The 23,222-nt window shown below is 40.7% G+C and overlaps 1 protein-coding gene across 11 annotated transcripts in view; it reads right to left on the reverse strand.

Moving 5' to 3' along the window:
* Window positions 1–23,222, reverse strand: part of ANKRD44 (ankyrin repeat domain 44) — a 147,091-nt gene that overhangs the window by 41,709 nt on the left and 82,160 nt on the right. For 8 of the 11 annotated variants that reach the window (XM_076342287.1, XM_076342286.1, XM_076342282.1 and 5 more), the window contains exons 5-13: window positions 19,721–19,921; window positions 18,066–18,153; window positions 15,667–15,809; window positions 14,075–14,287; window positions 11,976–12,054; window positions 8,323–8,437; window positions 4,652–4,734; window positions 3,242–3,359; window positions 718–786 (exon numbers count right to left, since the gene is read on the reverse strand). In XM_076342287.1, coding sequence (XP_076198402.1) covers window positions 718–786; window positions 3,242–3,359; window positions 4,652–4,734; window positions 8,323–8,437; window positions 11,976–12,054; window positions 14,075–14,287; window positions 15,667–15,809; window positions 18,066–18,153; window positions 19,721–19,921 — 1,109 coding nt within the window. The remainder of the gene's footprint in view (window positions 1–717; window positions 787–3,241; window positions 3,360–4,651; window positions 4,735–8,322; window positions 8,438–11,975; window positions 12,055–14,074; window positions 14,288–15,666; window positions 15,810–18,065; window positions 18,154–19,720; window positions 19,922–23,222) is intronic. The other 3 variants (XM_076342288.1, XM_076342284.1, XM_076342283.1) reach the window with 1 other exon arrangement.

Raw genomic sequence — 23,222 nt, forward strand, 5'->3', positions numbered from 1 at the left:
TATTCCAATATGCACCACCGAGGATAACGACAAATCTTAATTGCTGCATTCGTACAGATTTCCAGCAGTTAATATCAGTGCCTTAAGTTCCTGTGGTGAAATGCAAAGTTATGCAAATTTAACAAAATATTGTGTTAATAGGAAGTTTTGGTGCTCCTACGAAGCCTAATAGGATACAGATCCTCAATCTGTGTCTTGCAAATGACCTATTCCCAGTGACAGCCTCTGCTGTTGCTCTGCATACATGCTACTTTCTTCCAGCTGGGAGGCAGAGCAAAGCACGGTGTCCCTCACAGCATCTTATTTAGCTGGCATAGCAACACTCATAGCAACACTTCACATGGGGAGAAAAAACCTCTAGGAAACACGTCAAATAGCAGCAATCCTCCCATCATAACCCAGGTGTTGTCTTGGGCAGACAAGCACAAGAATTTGGGCAATAAGAGAAGCAATAAGGAAAAAAAAATAAACGTGTGATATTTTTAAAACAGAAAACTCAAGAGGGTGGGATGGCTTTTATGTATTTCATGAAGTCTGCACCTGTCTGTCTGGCATATAACTACAGCAGCAAGAGTTCTGCAGGGAAGGCCAAACTCCTACTTTATTTTACTGTCATTTTTCATAGAACCTATGATTTCCAGACTGAGGTGGTCTTTCTTCCTTGCCTGCTAGATTCTTTATTTTTTCTTTTTTAAACGAGCTTCATAATTTACCTACCTCCCACATTTGTCCTTCTTATTAAAATCTGCTCCACTGCTTTGCAAGAGTTTTATACATTCAACATTACTGGAAAGAGAAGAAAACAAAACATGAACAAAACAGAAGTTTACATCTGTGTTGCCCCCTGCCCCCAAAAAGGAAAAAGTTACTTTAAGTGGTTTTGTATTATTTGCCGTGCAAAAACAGGGTACAGGCAACTACAACGTGAAATTCAATCAACCAGAAAATGAAGCTTTAAAAAACTATTGCCTTTTTTTCTAGAAAACCTCCAACTTCTCTTCTGCAGAAGAAAAAAAAAAAAATTCCAAAGAGAGCACAGTAAATGTGATCTGAATTCAGTGTGTTTGGAGATTTTCAGTGGGAGCTGTACTCTAATGCTTCCCACACTGAACTGGTATTTTATAAGAGAACTTTAAAAGAAAGTTGTTACGAGCTTATAAAATGCCAGTCTAATAATGAAGAGGTGACATTTAATGAAATCCACCCCCGTTCAGCAAAGCATTCAACAGTAAGCACTTTGCTCAAATCCTATTTACTTAGTGAGATTTAATCACAGGCGTTACTTTTAGGTTTACTCTCATATGATTTGTTGACTATTGATAGATTTAAGCACATCTCTAAGTGCTCTATTGTTGAGTAAGGGGCATAGCTATTTAAAATGATTGTCATATCAATACTGCATTTATATAAGTGGATGAATTGGGGTCTATTGCTTTGTATCTGTTGAAAGAATTCACCACATCATAGCTGCTTCTTCCTCTTGTTTAAAGCCAGGTGATTTTTAACAGAAAATAAAACAGATGAATTCTCACATCTTTTGTAATTCAAGCAAATAAACGTATGACTCCAAGCCAGAAAATGACATAAAGAAGCGCAGTACTTTCCAAGACTCCTTGTCATTCACAGGGGCAATAAATCATTTGTGTTCACAATCAGATGAGCAGGCCTTTGAAGTAAGTTCTTTTCCTAGTACCCATGCAACTCCCATTAATGTAATGGGAGTAACAGGCACGCGTCAGGAAAAAACCGAATGCCTTTTGTATAGCTCCAGCTCCAGGAAAAAAAAAGACTGGATGCAATATGTTGGCTTATGTTCATCCCTACTCTAAATCGCTATTGCATAAAATAGCTACAGAACACTCACCACAACGTACTAAAAATAAAAACACTTGTTAGTGATGACAATTGTAGTAAACCACTGGAAAAATATAGTTTATTTTCATGAGCCACTTTTCCTTCTTATGAAGCCTCTCCTTCTCTTTAGGGTTTCCAGGTTGTTTTTATTATTCTTTTGGGGTACAGCCTTATTGAAGAGGTAGCATTTTACTATATTATAATAATCTCCATCCAAGCAACAGTCATACCTCCTCTATTAATATGAGACAAGTATCAAGAAGAATAATATCATAAGAATAATAAAAACACTATTTGGATCAATTTTATTAGTTTTTTGTAATAAGGAAAACTTTGTGATACACATTTTGGTCCACCGAGAAGAAAAAAAACCTTCCAGAAAGACTGCCAAGTATTTGCTATGGATGTCCATTTCTGCTTGCTATAACCACAGACAATCCAAGCTGGGTTCTAGCCAGGGCTCCATTTCAGCTGTTTTTGGAGCCATAAAGTCCTCAACAGAAGAGTCAAAATTCAACGCTTGCCAAACGTTTTGTCCTTTTGCTAGGTTAACTTCACAGCACTCCACTGACAATTATTTGGAAATATTGAAACTAACTGGATGCTACATTTACAACTTAAATTGACATATTTCAGTTTTCATTTGTTTCCATTTCTGGCCTCCCAGCACTTATCAGGAATGCATCGCCCTGAGAGAACAACAGTCTTTTGACTTTCTAATTTGGAGGTTGGGGGTTGTTTGTTTGTTTTGGTTTTGTTGTTGTTTTGGTTTGTTGTTTTTGCTTTTAGAAACTTTTAAACTTGCACCTGAAAAACGGGAAAGAAGGAGATGAGCTGCATTTAGACTCCAGGGTTGCAATCTGATGGGCACTGTTGCGTAGCTGCATTTTTGGAGAAGGACACAGTCCAAAGGCGGAGGCCAGGAATAACTCCCCTGCCAGCAGCATCCCGGGAGCCACAGCTCCTTCTTTCCACTCACTTTTCCCTAGGAACTGATGATTTCCTGCTGACTGCTGGCCCTCAGCGACCGTGGTGGCCAACAGACAGACCTGGGTGAGTATGCACCACCCCCACCCAAAGCTGAAGGAGTCTTCACAGGGGCATGAAAAGGCAGGGCTTTACCCTATGCCTGAAACCCATGGTGCAAATCACAACCTGGCTGTCTGTAGCAGAGGGAATCAGACCGCCTCCTTTACTTTGCAAGCAACCCCTACGTGAGGGCAGTGGGAAAAGACAGCCTCAAGTGACCAAAATTTGACATCAGACCACTTTGCGTCCCTTGCACCGCAATAAATTCCTCTGTGGATGGCACAGCCAAGTTGGCTGGCACCAAATCTGCAATGAAGCCACAAAATAACTTACAACAGCTACAGTCGCAGCTACTCACCCTCCTGCAGCGGCAGCGTGGAGGCATGTTCTTCCAAAACTATCAGGGGTGTCTATTTCAAAGCCTGCAGACAGCACGTGCTCATTACTAAACAAGGACACTATGCTATACTTTTGTCCTAGTTAAACCACAAGAAACATTGCAGAGACAGAAAAATCAGTTAGTTGGAAAAAAACAGAACGCAAGCAACTACAGTCAGAAAGAGGTTGTCACAGGAACGGCGAGCGGCTGCCCCAGTTTGGCAGCTCTATAAAAAGAGCTGCAAAGTCGACGAGCATCTATTTCCGCATCCAGCTCTGCGCCACATCCCTGTGTAAAATCATGTGACAGGCATTTATGAGGCAGATACTTATCAAGAGGACTGCGACAGCAGGACATGAAGACAGAAAACATGAAGAAATGAGGAAAAACCACAGAGCCAGCCTGAACATGAAATGGGGCCATTTTTATTGCGTGTGGTTTTCAGGTTGGAAAGAGGCTTCCAAGAGCACGCAGGGATATTCATCGAGATGCACAAGGCCAAAGATAAAAGCCTGGCAGTATTAGCTCTGGCCACCCAGAGCTTTTTCTCTTCCTTCCTGATCTGGTGGTCAAGGCCAGAGCGCACCAAGGTTTAATGTAATGGGGTATGTAATTGCTATTTTTCACACTTTTTTAATATCCTACAGGACTCAAGTTTAGGGGAAAAAGTAGTTGTAGAAGATTTTACGTGTTAAGTAATGAAGCCATTTTCTAGAAAAAGCATATGATCTGCCTTGTGATTTTTTAACTCATGGGAACTCTTGCCTGGAAAAAAAGAATTTGGGATTTGGCACCTGATTACTGCCTCTTTTGAAACGGTTGCATCAGCAAACTCCTGCTTCTTCTGCTTTGGGATCCTGAGACTGCTCTCTCGACGCTACACTTTCACTCATTTCCCCTCTCGTGCCCACAGAGCTTTGGCCAGCCTAACTCCTTTACTCTGGCCAGATTCAGAAACACACTTTAGCTGTATCTAAAATACATCATCATCAGTGAGATGTAAATACCTGCGCCAGTGCAGGCCCCAAGGAGATAATTTCCTGAATTATTCCTTTGGGGGGGGGAAAAGTCCAAAACAAAACAGTATCTCGCATTCCTACAGTTTGGAAAAGGGTCCTAAATTTCCTCCCTCCTCCCGGTGAATTAATATAAACTCTCTGAACCTGCCAGGAGAAAAGAGCTTCAGGCATGAGCAATACAGGATGCGAGGAAGTACCAGCATGCCGTTTAGGAAAGCCTCGCACGCTCCCGTACACCACACCACACAGCCGAACACAGCAGCGCAGGAAGTCTTTCGTTTGAACAATTCACAACAATGAGTACAAAGGGGCCGTAAGCAGCAGAGACACACACTACTTGAGCTCCACAGACACTGCGGGATTTACTTACCCGATGACAACAATTTCCTGCAGCAGTCTGAGTGAGCGTTCAGCGCTGCTAAGTGTAAAGGGAACATGTTGTGGATCCCACACCTAAAAGGCACAACAGCCTCATTACACAGAGTCACGTGAAAATGCAGGTTGCATACAGACACAACACATCAAAAGCTCCTTCCACAAAGGCAGCTTTTTTTTACCCTTTTTGAGGAAGATTCTTCCTGCCATGTTATTTTTATCTGTATTTCCTTACCAGCCTTCTCAGGAGTTAAAAATATTCTGATACAGCAAAATCTTGGCATTACGCTTTGAACAGAATGTGGCAGGAAGGTTTCTAAAAATTCAAGGCAAAAGCCAAGGTAAGGGAGGAAGCGAGAGAGCAGATATTGCTTGGAGTCAATTTCCTGGTGTGGGATGCACAAATTTCTGCATCAGCTACACATGCTGCAACTGCCATTCTGAGGTGAAAGTAAATGCCAAAATCTTCTCAATATTCTTTCTGAAACCCATTTTTCCTGCAGTTAACATCCTTTAGATAACTCTCATGTGGGTTTTTAAAGCCTCCCCTTCTTCCCTCTCTCTCCCCCCTGGGGCTGGGGCAGCTGACGACTCTTCTTCACACTTTCCTTTAGGCTGCTGTGACACTTACAGTTTTCTTCCCATGTCCTAAGAACTAAACAGCTAATTTTCCTATTTGCTCCAGCTACTCTCCTCATACTCCCTTTCACTTTTTCCCCCCTTTAACACATGACTCTCTTTTCAATTACGCTATAAAGTTCTCAGAGCAGACATGCTGGGTAAAAAAAAAAAAGGTAGGCACCTATCATTAGGCTAAATCTGTATCAGGCAACCACATAGTTATTAAACAAGCTGAGCACTCAGCAGCTTTTATTAATATCAGCAAATCATCCCAGTTCAGTCCCTAAGCACGCCGCTGTTTACTGTCTCAGAAGAATTTTAGGTTTGGACATCTTGGCTTCTGTCATTTAGCATAGTTTTGTGAAAAGCATCTTGTTCTTCTAGAAATACTATCCTACCGGCAGTCCTCCAAGTGCACATAAATATGGAGCCTCTGAAACCAGCTATCTCAACAAGATTATCATCTACAGCCTGCTTCAGCAGATATATTTTTGAAAAATGACACACTCTTGAACAATAGCAGATGGATTCATATCTGCCCTTCATTTCTGCAAGACAATTGGTGGATGGGAGAGTATGATCACCTCATGGAAGAGGATTTCGGATACGGACCCAAAGGCGAAGGAACTTGTCTTTCTGCAAGACTCACCATAAATCATAATTACTTATGAAGCTTTGGACAAAAATGAATGTGGATGTTTATAAAGATATCTTGCTCTCTCCAACATTTTATACATACATGTATTTAACTAATTTTGGTTTGTTTTTAAAAAACTTATTCTTTCCAGAATCCACAGGCCCATCCTTCCTCTGTCTTCACATTAAATGTGTCCTCCTTGCTGCTTCACTACACTAAGGAGTGACTTGTAGTGCTGTACAAATTTTAATTTTGCTACTGTCAGCATCTACTTCTTCGAGGAAATCTATTAAAAGACGATCTGACAGCCTATTCTTTGAAGGAAACAGCACAAGCTCCATGAAGCTGCTGCATCTGTATAAACAGGTTGCATTTTTTAGCCGTGGATTCATTTATTTAAGCTAACATTGGACATTCTGTATTGCTGTGCTTCTTCCTACACCCATTTCCCTCTACCTCCTCTTCCACCTAGTTATCTAAAGCAATGTTTTTCTTTTTTAGGTCAGGATTTCCACCCAGCACATGTTTTGGCTGGTTTCCATTGAAATACACTATCTGCACATCTGCTAACCAGTGTCACACTTCTATAGAGCTGTTCACACTGGTTCCTCCCATCACTTACACACTTTCCCCTTTAAATGCAGTTGCCTCAAAGACTGACCGAGCTGTCTGCAGTTGTTGCTAACAATGCTGCAGAATTTTCTTTTCAAAGCCAGTTCAGGGAGCTCAGCCAGAGTTATTTACATGCAGCACATACGAAAGCCCATTCCCAGCATTTCAATGCTCCTTGTTTAGCACAGACAGTAGCATCGTTTGGATCTGCCTGGTCCAACTTCTTATTTCACTTATTTCTGCTGCTGGAAAAAGTATTTTATTCGATCAGTGTTCCAGTCACCCAAGTATGAAATAGAAATTTCTAACTGGATAACCTTGATTCTAAGAGTGGGCTATCCCACTGCATCTTATTTTCCCTTTAAACCTGAAGATAAGAGACAGACTGAGACTTACTGTACTGGAGAAAGAGCTAGGAAAAATACACATCTTTTTAGACACCAAGATCTTTATGCTGATTATGTTAATAAAATCCAGTGACATTAGCTGAAGCCTGTGGAATTTCATTATCCACGCCAACTGAAGATCTGTTCCACCTTCCGAGTTTGCATGGTGACAGTCGTACTTGATAAAGGAATATGGGCAAATGTGCTACTTTCTTAAACATTGTCAAGCAAACAAACAAAACACTGAGAGCTGCAAGTATCTTCAAAACTAAAACCAGCTCATTTGCATCCGAAAGCAGGTTTTCCTAACTAGGTGAGTCAAGAGAAGTCACTGATTTCTGTGGTAGGTTCTAGATAGAAGACTCTTAAATTATATTTTGGAGACATGTGGAGGTTATTGCCGAAAACTTACATTCATGAAATCAGATGCTGCTATTAAACACCTGGTACAGATATCCCTCATGGCATTGCATTACTCTGGTCTTATACCCCTTTGTTTACCTTCAGGTTTGCTATTTTCTTTTGACAGACCGTAAGAACCTGAACATAACTCACTGATACTCAAGTACTCTTAAAAATCAAGCACCTGCCAATGTTTGAGTTGGCAATAGTTATCATATTGTGGGTGCAGTCTTGACACGTGCAAGAGGAAAAAAAAAAAAAACTGAATTGAAGCAGAAAGCACTAACAACATTTAGAAATGTATCTTATTTCAACTCCTTGTCCTTCTATTCAAAAAAGACTCCCAAATTCAAAAATCAGATAAAAGCAGTCCTATTATTTCAGCCACCTGAATATCAGAAACCATGCAACATCAAGACAGGCTCTAGTTATATTGAGATCAGAAATACTTAGTAACATCTGCTTTGCAATACTGCATTTCTATTGATTGTCCTATGTCATACCAAAAGATACAAGACAAAAGAATAATCACCATGTATGACAGATCACTAAACATTTGGCTAATTTAGATACTAAGGAATATGCACACAATTCCCTTGGAAGGCATCTGAATTTTTTTCAATTACGTTTCCTATACAAACTCATTGCTACAGACTTCCTGGAATAACTGTGATCAAGATGCACTTTATATACACATACGTACTTCATGTACCCCACATACCACTGTGCCACATCAATGCTTTAGGAAAAAGAAGCAGCACTTGTACTACCTGTAACCGTGTAACTGGGCACAATAGGGACTTAGCAGGGCTTCCTTCCCCCCGACACTTCCCAAGTGTTCATATTTTAGCCCCATGTCACGCACTGAAGTACAGTGGGTACTGAAGTACAGTACAATTACGCTTATCCATTTTAACCTTCACACTTCAGAACCCGAGGAGTAACTGTGTTTCCAGGCATTGGACATAACGCTTGATCAGTGGAAACAGCTCCACTTCAGCCACCTACTTGGCAGCATCAGCTCCGCTGGTTATGAGGGTGTTAATCAAAAGCTCATGTCCGTATCTTGCAGCCACGTGCAGAGGGGTGTTACCATCCTTATCAACACAGTCGATTTCCCCTCCTGCAAAGGACATTTTCATACAGTTTAACACTGAAAGATTAAGCATGAACCAGTGACACAAACATTATTTCTCTCTAGTGAATGCAGCATAACCAGTCCAGCCACAGAGACAATTTCAGAGACCAAGAACCAGCACAAAGCAAGCTGTCAGCTATCAGCCACTGGTACTGAACATGGTCTGGCAGCAGCATTTTCACCTCCCTCTCCAACTGCAGTGGTGAGGAAAAATGGTGGGAAACAGGTGAACAGGATGACATACAATGGTCAAGTACATGATTCAGACTTGCTGCTCATCTAAAGGTGCAAATGGATGCCTTGAATTAAACTAACAAAATAATCAGCTGAAACCATGCCCTCATTTGTAAAGGCATTGCCACTCAACCTTACCTGTAAGACAACAATGTTAAATAGAGTTCATTCAAGAGGCCAGCAGGAACACACTGCAAACAAGCAGCATGTTGTGTGCCTTCTCTGTGTCTTACCAAAGAACAACCAAACAGCGCTTAAGTAGAACTTCTCCTGTTGCAATTTAAGCCTGTCATCTTGTGTTTTACCCTCACAAGCAGAAAAAATAGATTATTTCTTTCTTCTCTGCTGCAGCTTTTGACCCATGCAAAGATTGCTATCAAGTCCTTGTTTTCTTCTTGGACCAAGGAACTGTAATTTTTTCAGTCTCTCCTTGTAAGTCAGGTTTGCTGCACTCCAACTATTCTCATCCTTCCCCCAGTCCTCTCCAGCTGGCCCACATCCTTTTGGAAGTAAAATGTCAAAAGCCAGAAACACTACCACAGCTGACGTCTCCCAACGCTGAGCTGAGCAAAAGGATTACTTCATGCTTGCTGGCTACGCTCCTATCTATACACTGCTGTACATTGTACAGCACCATGTATATTGTTGATCATTTTTTTTAAGCATCATGACACTGTTGACTTGTGGTCAACAGGCTTCTGATCCTCTACAAGCCCCAGATCCTTTCCTGAGGAACTGCCACCCACCCGGCTGTTGCCGTTCTGAACTTGTCCAACTAGTACTCCTGCCTGTGTGTGGGATCTTTCCTTTGCTTCACTTCCATTATAACTTCTGTCTCGAATTTTACAGGATCATTTTCCGTTCTGACTCCACCTTCTGCCAAACTAACAGTCTCTCCCAACTTCACGGTTTCTCCAAATGTTAAAAACACATTTTCTATTACACTTTCCAAGTTGTTAATGAAAATACTGGACAGTTGCAGGCCCAGGAGGGAAACTGAAAACCCCCTCACTACACCTTCCATTTCAACAACAATCCATTTATTATTAATCTCTGAGTGCAGTTTTTCAACTAGTTATGCACCAACACTGTAATATTTTAATACTCCACTAGTTTGCTGTCAGAATACTTTATGAAAGCATGTAAAAAGTCCTGCTAACATCAGGATATGGTAATATTTACTGCGTGTCCACTATTCACAGGAGATAACAAGCCATAACTGCAACAAGAAAAGTTCTAGTAGAGCACTATACAGCATTTTCTAACGGTAAATAAAGGGCAGTGAAATGCTGGAACAGGTTCTCTGGGGTGGAGCCTCCACCAGCGGAGGTCTCCATGAACATTACTCGCCCACAGAAAAGTCAGAGGACTGTGCCGTGTTCACAAAGCCTATTACCCTGCTGTAGAAGAGAATTATGATATTTCAGCATCTTTTACTCTTGAGAAATCTATGCCAAATACTGCCCACTCCTCCCTAAGTGTTTACAAACAGTTTGTTCATTCGCTCATTTCAGAATTTTTGGCTGACCTATGTAAAATTCTCCATCTTTTCTTTTTCCCCATTTTTAAAGATAGGTATCACATTTGCAATTTTCCAATTTTAAGGTAATCCATTCTTCATAGAATCATAGAATAGTTTGGGTTGGAAAGGACCTCTAAAGGTCATCTAGTCCAACCCCCCTGCCATGGGCAGGGACATCTTCAACTAGATCAGCTTGCTCAGAGCCCCGTCCAGCCTGACCTTGAATGTTTCCAGGGATGGGGCATCCACCACCTCTCTGGGCAACCTGTGCCAGTGCTTCACCACCCTCAGCGTAAAGAATTTCTTCCTTATATCTAGTCTAAATCTAGCCCCCTTTAGTTTAAAGCCATTCCCCCTTGTCCTGTCGCAACAGGCCCTGCTAAAATGTTTGCCACCATGTTTTTTATAAGCCCCCTTTAAGTACTGATAGGCTGCAGTAAGGTCTCCCTGAAGCCTTCTTCCTCTACTCATCGCTAGAGACAGCAGCCAGAAATTGAGACATCTTCAGCCCACTCATTAAGTGCTCCAGAATGAAACTCCATTTCTTTAAATCATTGACATTTCTCTCTTCCACAATATCCCATGGCAATGAGGCATAAAGTCACCTGCAATCAGATCTGTGTACAATACTAAAATTAGAGAGGCAGCAAACGAAGAAAGAAAAAAAAGAAGCGAAACCCAAGTAACTTGAAGAAGAGCAGAGAGGTGTGAAGGACAGATGAAGAACTCCAGTCCTTTCACACACAAATCCAACAGAGAGCAAACAACAGCTGTAAGTCAGAGAGCATATTTGACTAAATAACTAAAAATTGCATTAAAGCACAGTTTCTTCCAGTTTTCCCAAACTCCTTTTATTATTACTATTTTATTTATCCAAGGAGAGATATGACAACAACTTGCATGATGTACCGAAGACCTCCATTTTAAAATACAATCTTGTGTAAATATAAGTGTCATTACATTTACAGCGTAACTGTTCAGCCATCTTCAACATCTCACACTTAATTTCCAAGTTTGGGATTTTGGAAAACAAACAAAAAAACCAACCAACCAACAAGCCCCAGACCAACCTGTCTGGTACAGTGGTCAAAGCTGGGAAGCGCAATAATAGCAACCTCTGTCCATCGGAAACAGGCCTCTGCCAGATCTCCAACGATAATATTTGTTATACTCTGTACTATTCTTGGACAAAAGAGATACCTGATAAATGACTGATAATCAGGAATCCTGGCTATGCCAGAACAAACAAGGTGGCACTGGTCCATCCTCCTGAGTATTTATTCAACACTTAATGAAGACAGCAGTGAGGGGTGGAGCTAAGGGAGGTGAGAGAAGTACAGCTGCTGAGTGGAGGGCAGAGGAAATGGTCTGAGCTCTGAGAACACCAGGGCTCCCAAGGGAGGACAACTAGAACCTTTTTCTTTTTTTAGTTTTTAAACAATTTGAGAAAGAAAGTTGTGCCTGCTTCTCAGCAGAAAGAAAGACATAAATACAGTTTTGAACTCTTGTTTTCAGGTTAAGAATTACAACGGATCAGCTGGACCACCGTCAGCTGGAGGAATATGGGATTTTGTTAACAACCAAAATCTCAACTTGCGATGACATGCTGGAATGAGAGCTGTCAGTGCAGCTCAAAGCCAGAAGTTGATGGAGAGCTAAGCAGCTCTCAGAACAGTCCTTTGGCATGCTGGGTCAGAACAACTGAAACTTGCAACCTTGGAAATGCCTAATCTTTTGGAGACTTGTTAAACAGGCACAGAAACTCACCATTCTGAATGAGGGTCTGCGACCGCGTGAACCTCCCATGGACAGCTGTCATGTGCAGCGGGCTCTTCCCATCCTTACTCTAACAGAAACAAAACATAAACCCAATCTTTAGCATGTAAAGTGGTGGTAACAATTTGAAGTCTCTCAGCTCAACATCCTACAGCTACTCTTCAGATAAAACCTCCACTAGCTTCAAAAGTCTGTAGGGCTGAATCTATACATGATGGTAAATGCAGAAGGCATGAGCATACAAGTAAAACAGTTCCTCAGCAATGAGTAGGAAATGGGCTGGAGTGGAGCCTGTCCTCACAGCCTGGATGTACACAATACCTGCTAGAAACCTACAGATATGTGACATATTATTCTTGAATATTATTTTTAAGTAACATTTCCCATTCAGTCATTGTTTTCCCTAATCCTTGCAAAGAGGGGAATAAAGAAAAGCAAAGGAACCATAAAGCTAAGTAGAAGCAGTCTCCAAGAGATTCAAGAACTACATCCTGTTTATCAATCTGCATTTTATAGATACATCCCAGAATAAAAGCCTCTATATTAAAAAGTTTTGGTTAATAAATATTCATGCAATCAAAAATAGGATGTCTACAAAAGACAATTAGAAAACAGGGAAGGCATATGAAAGGAAAGGTACAATGAGTAGAGATCGATGTTTTGGGTTCTAGAGAAAGAAACTGAGATTGGGGAAGCCGAGGAGCTGCAAAAATAGCAAGGGAAGGGTACCAGCCTCGCTACTCACAGCACTTCATGTTTATTGGCATGGGGTTTTGCAATCATTGGCACACACAGTCCCTAATTTCATTTTAATAATTCTGAGTTTAAATAGTGCACTGACTATTCACTGATCTCAGGGGACTTGACAGAGGTGTTAAATGCTACGAGACCAGTTTTACAGATGGGAAACTGAAACACACAGAGTTTAAAGTAAAGCAGTCAAAATCTTATATGAACTCAGAGATCTTAAGCCTTCTGGTACCTATCCCGGTACCCTGTTGGATAACAGCAAGTCCCTTTCAGCTTCATCAAGACGTATCAGTTGTATCTCAAGAGCATTCAGATATCCTAAACAGAAGCAGACTTTGTAAACTCAGGCTCTAAAATAGGTAAATGTTGTGGTTTAACCCAACAGGCTGCTAAACACCACACAGCCATTCGCTCACCTCCCCCCTGCCAGTGGGATGGGGGAGAGAATCGGGGAAAAAAAGGTAAAATTCGTGGGTTGAGATGAAGACAGTTTAATAGTACAGAAAGGGAAGGGAAAATTAATAACAATAATAATAGTAATGATAAAAGAATATACAAAATAAGTGATGCACAATGCAAGTGCTCACCACCCGCTGACCGATGCCCAGCCAGTCCCTGAGCAGCGGTCACTGCCCCCCGGCCAACTCCCCCCAGTTTATACACTGAGCATGACGTCACATGGTATGGAATATCCCTTTGGCCAGTTTGGGTCAGCTGTCCTGGCTGTGCCCCCTCCCAGCTTCTCGCTGGCAGGGCATGAGAAGCTGAAAAGTCCTTGACTAGCGTAAGCACTACTTAGCAACAACTGAAACATCCGTGTGTTATCAACATTATTCTTGTACTAAATCCAAAACACAGCACTATGCCAGCTACTAGGAAGAAAATTAACTCTATCCCAGCCAAAACCAGGACAGTAAACAAACAACCTTCAGTTCTTACTTCCCTGGGAAGGTCAAAAGGAACTTTTTAGAATCAGGTTTAATTAAATCCATATTGTAGGGGGAAGGAAAACACCAGAAAGGAATAGTTCCTTGACTTACCACCATTCCCTGAGATAACATTTTGACAGAGCTCCTGGGACTATATTTTAGTAGTGGTTCATGCCTTCAGGAGAGTGGCTGGCCTAGAGTTTAAAGCTGTCATTATATTTATCAAGGCACTGAGAGCTCCTCTGCTGGGAAGTAATCTCATCCAAACAGTTTAGTGATCAACATTCTCAGCATCACTCTACTTCTGTCAAAGATTTAAAGCCATGCTGTACTCATTATTACAGTTTCCAGTCTCCTGAGGTATGCAAAATAAGATAAAGTAAAACAGAAGAGCTGCAATGCAAGTTTTACCTGAATGTTAACATCTGCCCCATTATTCACTAGTAGTTCAAGACACAGTGCTCCGTGAGTGGAGGCAGCAGCAAAATGCAAGGGAGTGAATCCATTATTATTAGGCTGATTTACATTAGCACCATAGTCAATCAGCTCATTAACAACAGAATCCTGACCATTGTAACAGGCAATGTGAAGTGCAGTATTTCCATAGATGTTCATTTCATCAATCTAAAATGAGACAAGGAGACATAGTTAAGATTACAGACATCAGCTTACCATTTTACATAATGCATCACATACTGCAAATGGAAATAGCTGGAGGCTTAAACAGTCATAGGGCATATTTCTCACCACCAAATTTCATTGACAAAAATATACTCCCAGAGAGCCTAATTTGGAATGCTTTACCTTTACTATTATTAACTTTTTATCCTACTGGCAATTTCTTAAAGCTGATAGCAGGACTATGTAATGATGATGACAAAAGTCCTAACAAGCTGGAAAGCTTTTACATATAAGTGGGAAAGTAGGATAAATAAAAAGCTCACAATCTTTATTAAAAAAAAAATTAAACCACCAACTAGTGAATATTTCTGAACAGAATCAGGCTTAAGAATTCTTTCCACAGATTTCTTTTTGGAAGGGAGTGAAGGTGTCTGAGTGAAGGGAAGGTGAAACTGCGCAGCCATTTACACTTCAATAAGAAACTACTTTCAGTAGCTCAGTATTATAGAGATGCAATTAAGATTATGTTACTTCTTGATGACCGGATTAGTATTCAACTGCTGTTCTGTAAAATAGGACAAGACAGACTGTATAAAAGACTCGGGGATGACGTGAATACCCTTCCATGAAATACAGGCATCTCAAAGATCATATCCCCAGTGGTGGAGAATGGGGAAGTTAAAGGTAATTATTAGCATAGTACTGCTAATAACAGGAAACACCTATTCCCCTTCAACTTCACAGTCAACAGCCTATGAACACGGACTTCTGACATTGTTTTGGCAGGTCAAGTCAGCTGAAAATGCAATGGCAAATGCAATGGCTTTATTTGACATCTCTGATTAACCAGTGCAGGCTCTTCTGGTCATCTCATTGCTGCTTTGAACCACTGAGTTGACAATATTACATTAAGAGAAGTCTGTGCCCTGAAAAAAAGTTCTTTTCCAGAGTGAAAATAATCCCTCTTCTTCCCTCCGTCAGCTACAGAGGAAATACAGGTCCCTAAACTTATACAGCCTGAACTGCTGTTTAGTAAAATACGCAGTGTATCTGTTGAGAACAACCGCTCATCATATCAAAGTGAATGCTGAGCCAAGGGAAATTTCATTATTCCATCTTCCTCTGCAGGAACAGCATATATTTCCTGATTTCTTCAGCAAGGTGGCCTGGAATTTACTGTCCATATCAGACATCTTTTATTCCAGAATGTTTCCCGGCTCTTGAACCAATAAACCACATGAAGAACAAGGTGGTTCAGAGAATGGGAACTATTTTCTTTAGAAGCTCTGCCAACATCTGTAGCAGCATCCATAAGAAAGAAGAAAATAATATCTCCGAATACGGAGAAACGTGGAAGCCACAAAGAGCACATTACCACATACCTCTACCCCCAGGTTAAGGAGGTGTTTCACAATGTTAATCTGCCCATTGGATGCAGCTGCGTGAAGTGGGGTGTATCCCTTCTTGTCTTTACAAGTCACTTCTGCACCATGATTAATCAGTAAGGCAACAACTTCCAGGTGACCTTCAAAACATGAAAGATAGTAATCAATGAGTATACCATCCTACAGCATCACTTCTCTCAAATTACTGCTTTCTTGCTAATGCACTGCCCCTTTCGCTGCTGTTTCACAATGCTCCCACAGATTTACAAGGGGGAAAAAAAAGCATTTTCATAAATGTTCCTAATCCTAGCTCCAGGCCTTGTCAAGAAATCCATGCATTCACCTTCACCAGATGTGTCAAATTTCTCTTTACTGAATTAGTTTTCCAGTCATTAAAAGAACAAAACCACACCTCTTTCCCATTTATTTCTCTAAAAATAACCGTGTTTTATTCTCCCTGTTACAGAAAGAACAGTGAGCACAGGAGCATGACAATACAAGTCTCCCAAAACAGCATCCTGTTGATGTCATCTGCAAACGCAACTGCTAACACTTGTTGGTTTTTGTTAACTTTAATAAATGATAAAACGAAGGTATACACTGAGGACACAGAAAACTAAATTCAAGTGAGAGCAGAATTTGATCCAAAGCCTACCAATACAAACACAAGATTTTCTACTGAATCCACTGATCTTTGGATCAGGTTTTTGACTCTCCAAAACTGTATCATTAACACAAAACTGAAAAAAATCCTGAATATAGGTCTAAAAATATTTGAATCTGAACTCACAGTCTATACAAACATACTTAGCCTGCAAACTCGAATAATAGCAATAGCCTCAACAGTCACATAGATTGAAAGCAGACTGCCGGATCGATGGGACATCTGTCTTCAGGAGTGAAATGCCTACCCCTGAATTAGGATCTCCCTACAGAATACAGGGGAAGAGCTGAGCATCTCAAAATGCAACTTACAACCCACATGTATCTTCAGTTTCCTCGTTTCCCTGAAGGTCTCAAACCATCTGGCCTGCCTTCCCAGATAGTGCCCTAACCACCAAAATTAAATCAAGGCTAACTGAGGAATAGTCCTTATTGCTTCATGTTGAAGCAGAGCTGCCTTTCTTAGAATTAAAAATTTATTACGTCAAACACCACATAAAAGTTGTGCACCATCTGAGCTGTACAGCACTTTCATGACAGAGGCAGCTCTGGTCACATGCAGGACCTAGGAAACTTTATGGACAAAGTCCAAAGTGCCCAAAGATATTTAAGCATTCAGGAAACTACCTGAGTGTTTACAGGATAAGATGCTCAGGCCTCATTATCTAAATTCTGTCCAAATTACACTACAGACTCCTAAATCCCATTGCTAATTTAGGCCTTAAATGTTATCTAAATATTTTGAAAAGTACATCATGGATTTCTGGAAAGAATTAAGAGCAAAAGAGATGTGGAATTGCACAGCACAATGTAAAAGCCTTTCACCTCTACAGAGTGGAGTTCAGAGCTTGCTAGCTCAAAAGCCAAATCACATTCATTGGCAAGAGTCTTTCCATCTGTCTGTGTATATCAAAAAAACGCACAATATGCTTTTCTCACAGTTTGAAATCTCCTATTATCTCATTTCCAAAAGTGCCAGGATTAAAATCAAGATTTTGATAGGTCAGATGAAAGAGTTCCTGGCTGAGGGCACACACTTCACAAATTATAATCTGGAATATACTGCTCGGACAACAAAAGCTCTTGAACGAGCCTGACAACTATCACAGGCAATCTTGTTCTATTATCTCTAAATTATAATGCCCCACTATAAGAAATCTTCCTTTAACTTAAAAGGAATGATAAGGTCAATTGATGTAATTAAGCAGTATTTGGTAACACCACTGATGTCTTGAATAGACAAATCGGTTGCTCTTGTCCACTCTGGAATAAAAGACGACAATTTGCTCCTAACAGGAAGAAAGCCTGTGAAGCACTTCCTAACAATATCGTAACTTAGCTACTTACAAACATAGATAAACAGCAAAATTTACGATCGTATTTATCTGCATTTTATATAAAGTTGTTTTTAGTAAAAACTGAAACAAATATAACCTGTATTTTTTCAAGCCCAAATATACTTCAGGCTGGAATTAAAGTCAGGATAAAAAGACCAAAATGAAAAAAGCAACACAAAAAGCCCACAATTAATTGTGTTAAAAAGAAAATCACAGCCAAGTTCTCACCAGCTGCAAAACTGTAAATGGACAGTGTGTATTTAGATCAACCCTTCCCTCTTCAGGGTAAACACAACGCTCATTTTCCATGGCCAGGTCTGCTCTTGTCCGTTTTAAAATGTGCTGTTGGTTTGTGAATAGGAAATTAAAAAGAAGGAGCAACAGCCCAAGCCTTACCCATGTACGCTGCCCAGTGAAGAGCTCTTCTGTCCTTTTTGTCAAAAGCATTGATGTTTGCCCCCTTGGCTAAGAGCAAGTTCACCATCTAGAAGTAACAGCAGCAAGTAAACCAACCCTGTAGATCACACACTCAACAGGTTATAATAAATCATTCTAGCAATAAAGTTGGGATCACAAAATCCTGCTTTTGAACGATAAATTTGTGAATTACACAAATACTGTTCAAAGCTGCGTGCATTAATGACATGAACCGGTGACGGCCACAAGTAACCAGGACAAGTTCTGTGTCCACGGGGGGGCTGAGAGCATGCAGGGCGCTGCTACTCCAGTGTGCTTCAAATCCAGCTTGGCAAACAACCTGGAAGAGAAACCGGCCTGGAGGAGAAACATTGCTTTTAGTTTTTACTGTTAAGACCAATTTAAGGGGTTTTCTTGTGGATTGGGACAAGATTCCTCCAGACTGTGAGGTAACAAACCCTAAAACCTGCTTGATCTTTCAACAAGGAGTGTCTATTTCTTGCCATGCCACGGTGATTTTCCTTAAGTTCCCATGTGCCCGAGGTAGTGTGGACAGGCACCAGGCTGCTTCACACACGATACTGGCCTTTTAGACAGCATGGCTAAGAGGTGAAAAGCTGCTTTCCCCATTGCCAATCATCCAACATTAAATTTAAGAAAAATCAGGCAAAAAAAGAAAGGAAACTGAATGGAAAACATGTTCAACAACTGTTTTTTTCAGCAAAACATTCTAAAATCATAAATTACAGAGCTGGATGATTGTCTTCCTCTCATATACTGCTTTGCCACAGAGATAGGCTAATAACAGCGTATGTTCAGTTAACATTTCTGATACACTCTACCCAAAAGCTCAGGAGCTTTAGATTATGATGGTTAGACTCAAGCATTACTATCTCTTTCCTACAGTGCAGTATTTTAAAGGCCAAACACCATCATCGTTTTACAGGAACTACCATTCCTCTTCCTTCTTTTCATTACAGTACAACTGATCAACTTTTGTTGACAGAAGCCTAGTGTTCCAGCCTAAGAGTTTTTATTCCGTATCTAGATCTTCAGGTGTATAATGGGCAAACGAGGATCCTTGCACCCAGATCTAAAGACACTAGCAAAACCCTTTACATAGGGGCTTTATTTACAAAAGTATGTTTTTTTCATATAGAAACAGTAATAAGACTAGAAGGGTTTGCTTGTATAAGGAGAAAAACCAAAAGCACATTTTCTAGAAGACTAATTAGAAAAGCAGACCGACTGGATCTCACACAGCTGAACATTTCTTCAGTATGAAATGAATCCACCAGTCTTCCCTTCTTTCTATTCTGCCACTCCTATCTTCGCAGGCAGTCAAGCTCAAAAGAGCCAAGGACACACACGAGTTGCCGGAGCCGGTGGCACAGCCAGCTCTCCAAGTCTGCATGCACACCTCACTTGCATGCTGGCTCTGCACAGGTACTTTCCAGCCACTGTCTCATTTCTGCAGGTAGGAAACCTGTCGCACAGTTTGGAAAGCAGCTGAATGATAGGAATCATGGGGGTCAGGGACATGGGGCTCAGTCTAGACCCAGCCACAGCAGGTCACCTGTTTGAACTGGGAAAATAAATAAACCAATGATCAATTATGCTCTTAAACAACTCACCTCAATGTGGCCATTCAGAGCTGCATGGTGCAATGCCGTCCGCCCCCCTCGGTCAGAGACGTTGACACTGCTCAGCATGGGGATGATGACTTCCGCACACTTCACTGCCTTGTTTGCAGCCGCCACATGCAACGGTGTCTGCCAGTTCTTGTCCCGAGCATTGACATCGGCAGAGTGCTTAATCAATACTTGCACTGCTTCCTGCAACGGAAACACAGTTATATCCATAACCGAGCAGTTCGAATAAATACACGGCCCACCTTCTTGACAGCTCGATCATATTACCTATGCATATTACTTATGCATATCAGACATGGCCACGAGGAGGGAAAGAGAACAACATTTATCAAAACAACCTCCCAGGCTAGTGAAATGATATTGCTGATTCAAATGCCAGAGTACACACCACCTTTGCTGTCAATTAGAGCAGTGTCCTCACAATCAAAATTTCCCAATCTCATTTTAGGCTGTACAAAGCTGCCTATGCAAAGAGCCCAACCTGTTCGGTTGATTAAGCTTCAGTACCTCAGTCATCGTAACTGTGCTCTCATTGAAGAAATTAATGTACTTATTTGAGCTCACTGTTACAGAAATTATTTACAAAATGAAAAGCACATCATTTTGGACAGTAAAATCACAGCAAATTGCTGTAAGATTTATTTATAAACAGGAAAAAGGAGAAAATAAAACAGAATATGTGAAAACAAAATTTTATCTTTGCAAAAACATGAGAATCACACACAAGGGTTGATGCTGGTGTCCCCAGGCTAGCATTAGCATTCCTTCCCTCCCTGAGGGCTAAGCATAGGCCAAGGGTCTTCACTGCAACATCCATTCTATCAGCCTGAGACCAAATAACATCTTTTAAGGTTAATTTTATTGGTTAAAAGTGAATGTTTCCCAGTGAGAAAACGTACTGTTCTCTCTGAGAGACTGTCTCACTGGAGAATTCACAACCAGTTTTTTTCTGCTTCTACTCATGCATCTGCCATTAAGCAAGTCAGATGAAAAAACAAGTCTCTCTCAAAATTACATTTTGTTTCTTCTTCCTTTTTTCCCCACAAACAAACAAAATACAAAGGAACCACTGGGACACAGTAGCGTTCAACTAGCCTTGTCTGCTAATTACAACTTACAGCTGGTAAGTGGGAGAGCCCTAGTCCTACATAGTACCTTATTCTTTTTCCATAAACCGAAAAGTTTTCTGGTAAGCCCAGCCAAAATTTTATTAATGAATAACAAACACACACAGTGTGTTTAAATAGCACTTTTGTATCTAGAATGGCCCAGGACAGTGCCTGCAGTCTGTATCAACAGTACATCCATTACTAGGAGTTTTAGTTCTTTGTCCTCAACCAATCTCAGCAATTTCATTTTCTACAGCCATCTCACAAACTGTCCTCGTTCAGCTAGTAACATTGCACCTCTTACAGCACCAATAAAGATATATCACTGTTGATGTCTCAACAGGATTTTGTTTTTTAAATTACAGGCCTGCTATTTTAAAAGTCATTTAAATGTAATTCACTGGAGACCTACCCAGCTGGGACATGAAGTCAGCAGGAAAATTCATGCACTTTGACTCTTAATGAAGGAAACAAAAAGTTAAAGGAGAATTTTTAGCAGTAAATAGTAAGGACTGAAAAGTCTAAGCTAAAAATACTTAGACTTTAAAAAAAAACATTTACACATTTTTGTTTACATCTACAAATCTGTTGCTTTATCAGATTTGGGATCAAAATGTTAAAATCCTTATGGAGAAGTTTTAATTTTACTGCTTTTGAGAGCATGAGCTATCCCTTTTTATTAACATAATTTCTACATGTGCATGCAGTCCACAGCTATGGTGTAAGCCTCTTTATTCAGTGTCTCTAGCTACCCCAAGTTAACAGAGTGGAATCTCTTTACTTTTTCAAACCGTATAAGGCTGAAAGCTGATACATCCACTAACAATCCTGCACAGACACACCTGAGGGTTGTTCATTGGTAAATAAACTTTTAAATCCCTAAAGCCCACTTGAAAAATCATTAAGACTTAACTAAAAACATGTTCATGCTTTTAATCAATCTATAAAAGGGTGCAAGGAGACACCTTCTGAATCCTGTGAAAACTTCATAGTAAAAGATTGATAATAAAACTTAAAACTTGTAGGTGATCATTTGAAAAGCAACTGTGCTCGCAGGAACTTCAAAAACCACACCGTGTCCTACTGGTCAACTTCTGGACCATAAATTCATCTCCTACTATCAATGTGTACTATGAATTCACCTATTGCTATCTACTACTATCACTATCAGTTTCGTCCTATTATATTGAAGCTGCACATTTGTTAGCTTAGGTAATAAAGTAAAAGCAGCACTGAAAGAGTCTCAAAACGCTGAACTTGTTTCAGAATTATTACCAAAAGTAGCAATTATCATATAAGATACAAAAGACCAGGAGAAGAAGCTCTGTGTGTTTATAAAATATATAGCAGACTATGAAAAGGCATCAAAGGCTGGTGCCTTCCCCTGCTGCCTCACTGTACCCTCACTGGGTACTCACTTTGAGGTACCAGAACTGCCGGCACAATGGAAGACAGTTTCTCATTGTGCAATTGGCCTTCAGCTGACAAAGAGTTAAAGATGAGACACAAACCCACAGAAAGACGTACATTTTGTGTTAGGACTGTCACTGACAATAAAAATCATGTATTCTGACACATCCGAAAAAAGAAACCAATCACACTGCAATTCCCACATCAGAAAGATTGCGGCTGTTTTTTAAGGTTTAAGCCTGACCTTTGTTTTCCAACATGGCTTTTTGTATTTTGCCTCATTACAGCATTCATACTCTATCAGATATTCCTTTCAGAGGGTTTCAGCGGATGCCAGCAGCTGGGAAGCTCCGCCAGCAGCCAAACAATGCCCGAGTTCAGAAGCGAGCCCAGGATTCCTGCCTCCAGGCTTGGCAAGTGCTGGGACTGTTACAGAGGTGATTCGAGTCCATCAATCTCTGGAAGACAGCCACCCTCTGTCTCTTTTACAACCCCTCCCCTCATCCCCAGCAGCCAATTCGGTCTGCAGTTGGGCTCACTGTTAACTAAGTATTAGGAGGATAAAAGTACACAGGGAGGTCCAAAATGGGAAGCCAAGAATAATGGTGCAGTTGAAAACAGAGTCAGGCCTGAGCTGCATTCCTGATAGTTATTGCTGCTCCTTTTTGAGATAGCAACAGAAGAAGTACAACATGATGCCAGAAGATTTCTAGTTGTCAAGTAGAAGAAATACGGGCTAAGCCTCCTTTATGCATGAATCAAATGCATTAACAGAAAACCTAATGGCTGCCTTGAAATGCAATTAACTAAAACAAACTATGTGGTAATACGTGTTGGATCACATACACGTCCACTCCCTTCTGGCACACGCACAGCGTGCACACATCCATATGGATTTATTCCTCCTTATTTCGCCACCTGAAGATGATGTGGCCACTGTAGACCACTGTGGACTCTATCCCATT

This window comes from Aptenodytes patagonicus, chromosome 6 (genome assembly GCF_965638725.1).
Source record: "Aptenodytes patagonicus chromosome 6, bAptPat1.pri.cur, whole genome shotgun sequence".
Taxonomy (NCBI): domain Eukaryota; kingdom Metazoa; phylum Chordata; class Aves; order Sphenisciformes; family Spheniscidae; genus Aptenodytes; species Aptenodytes patagonicus.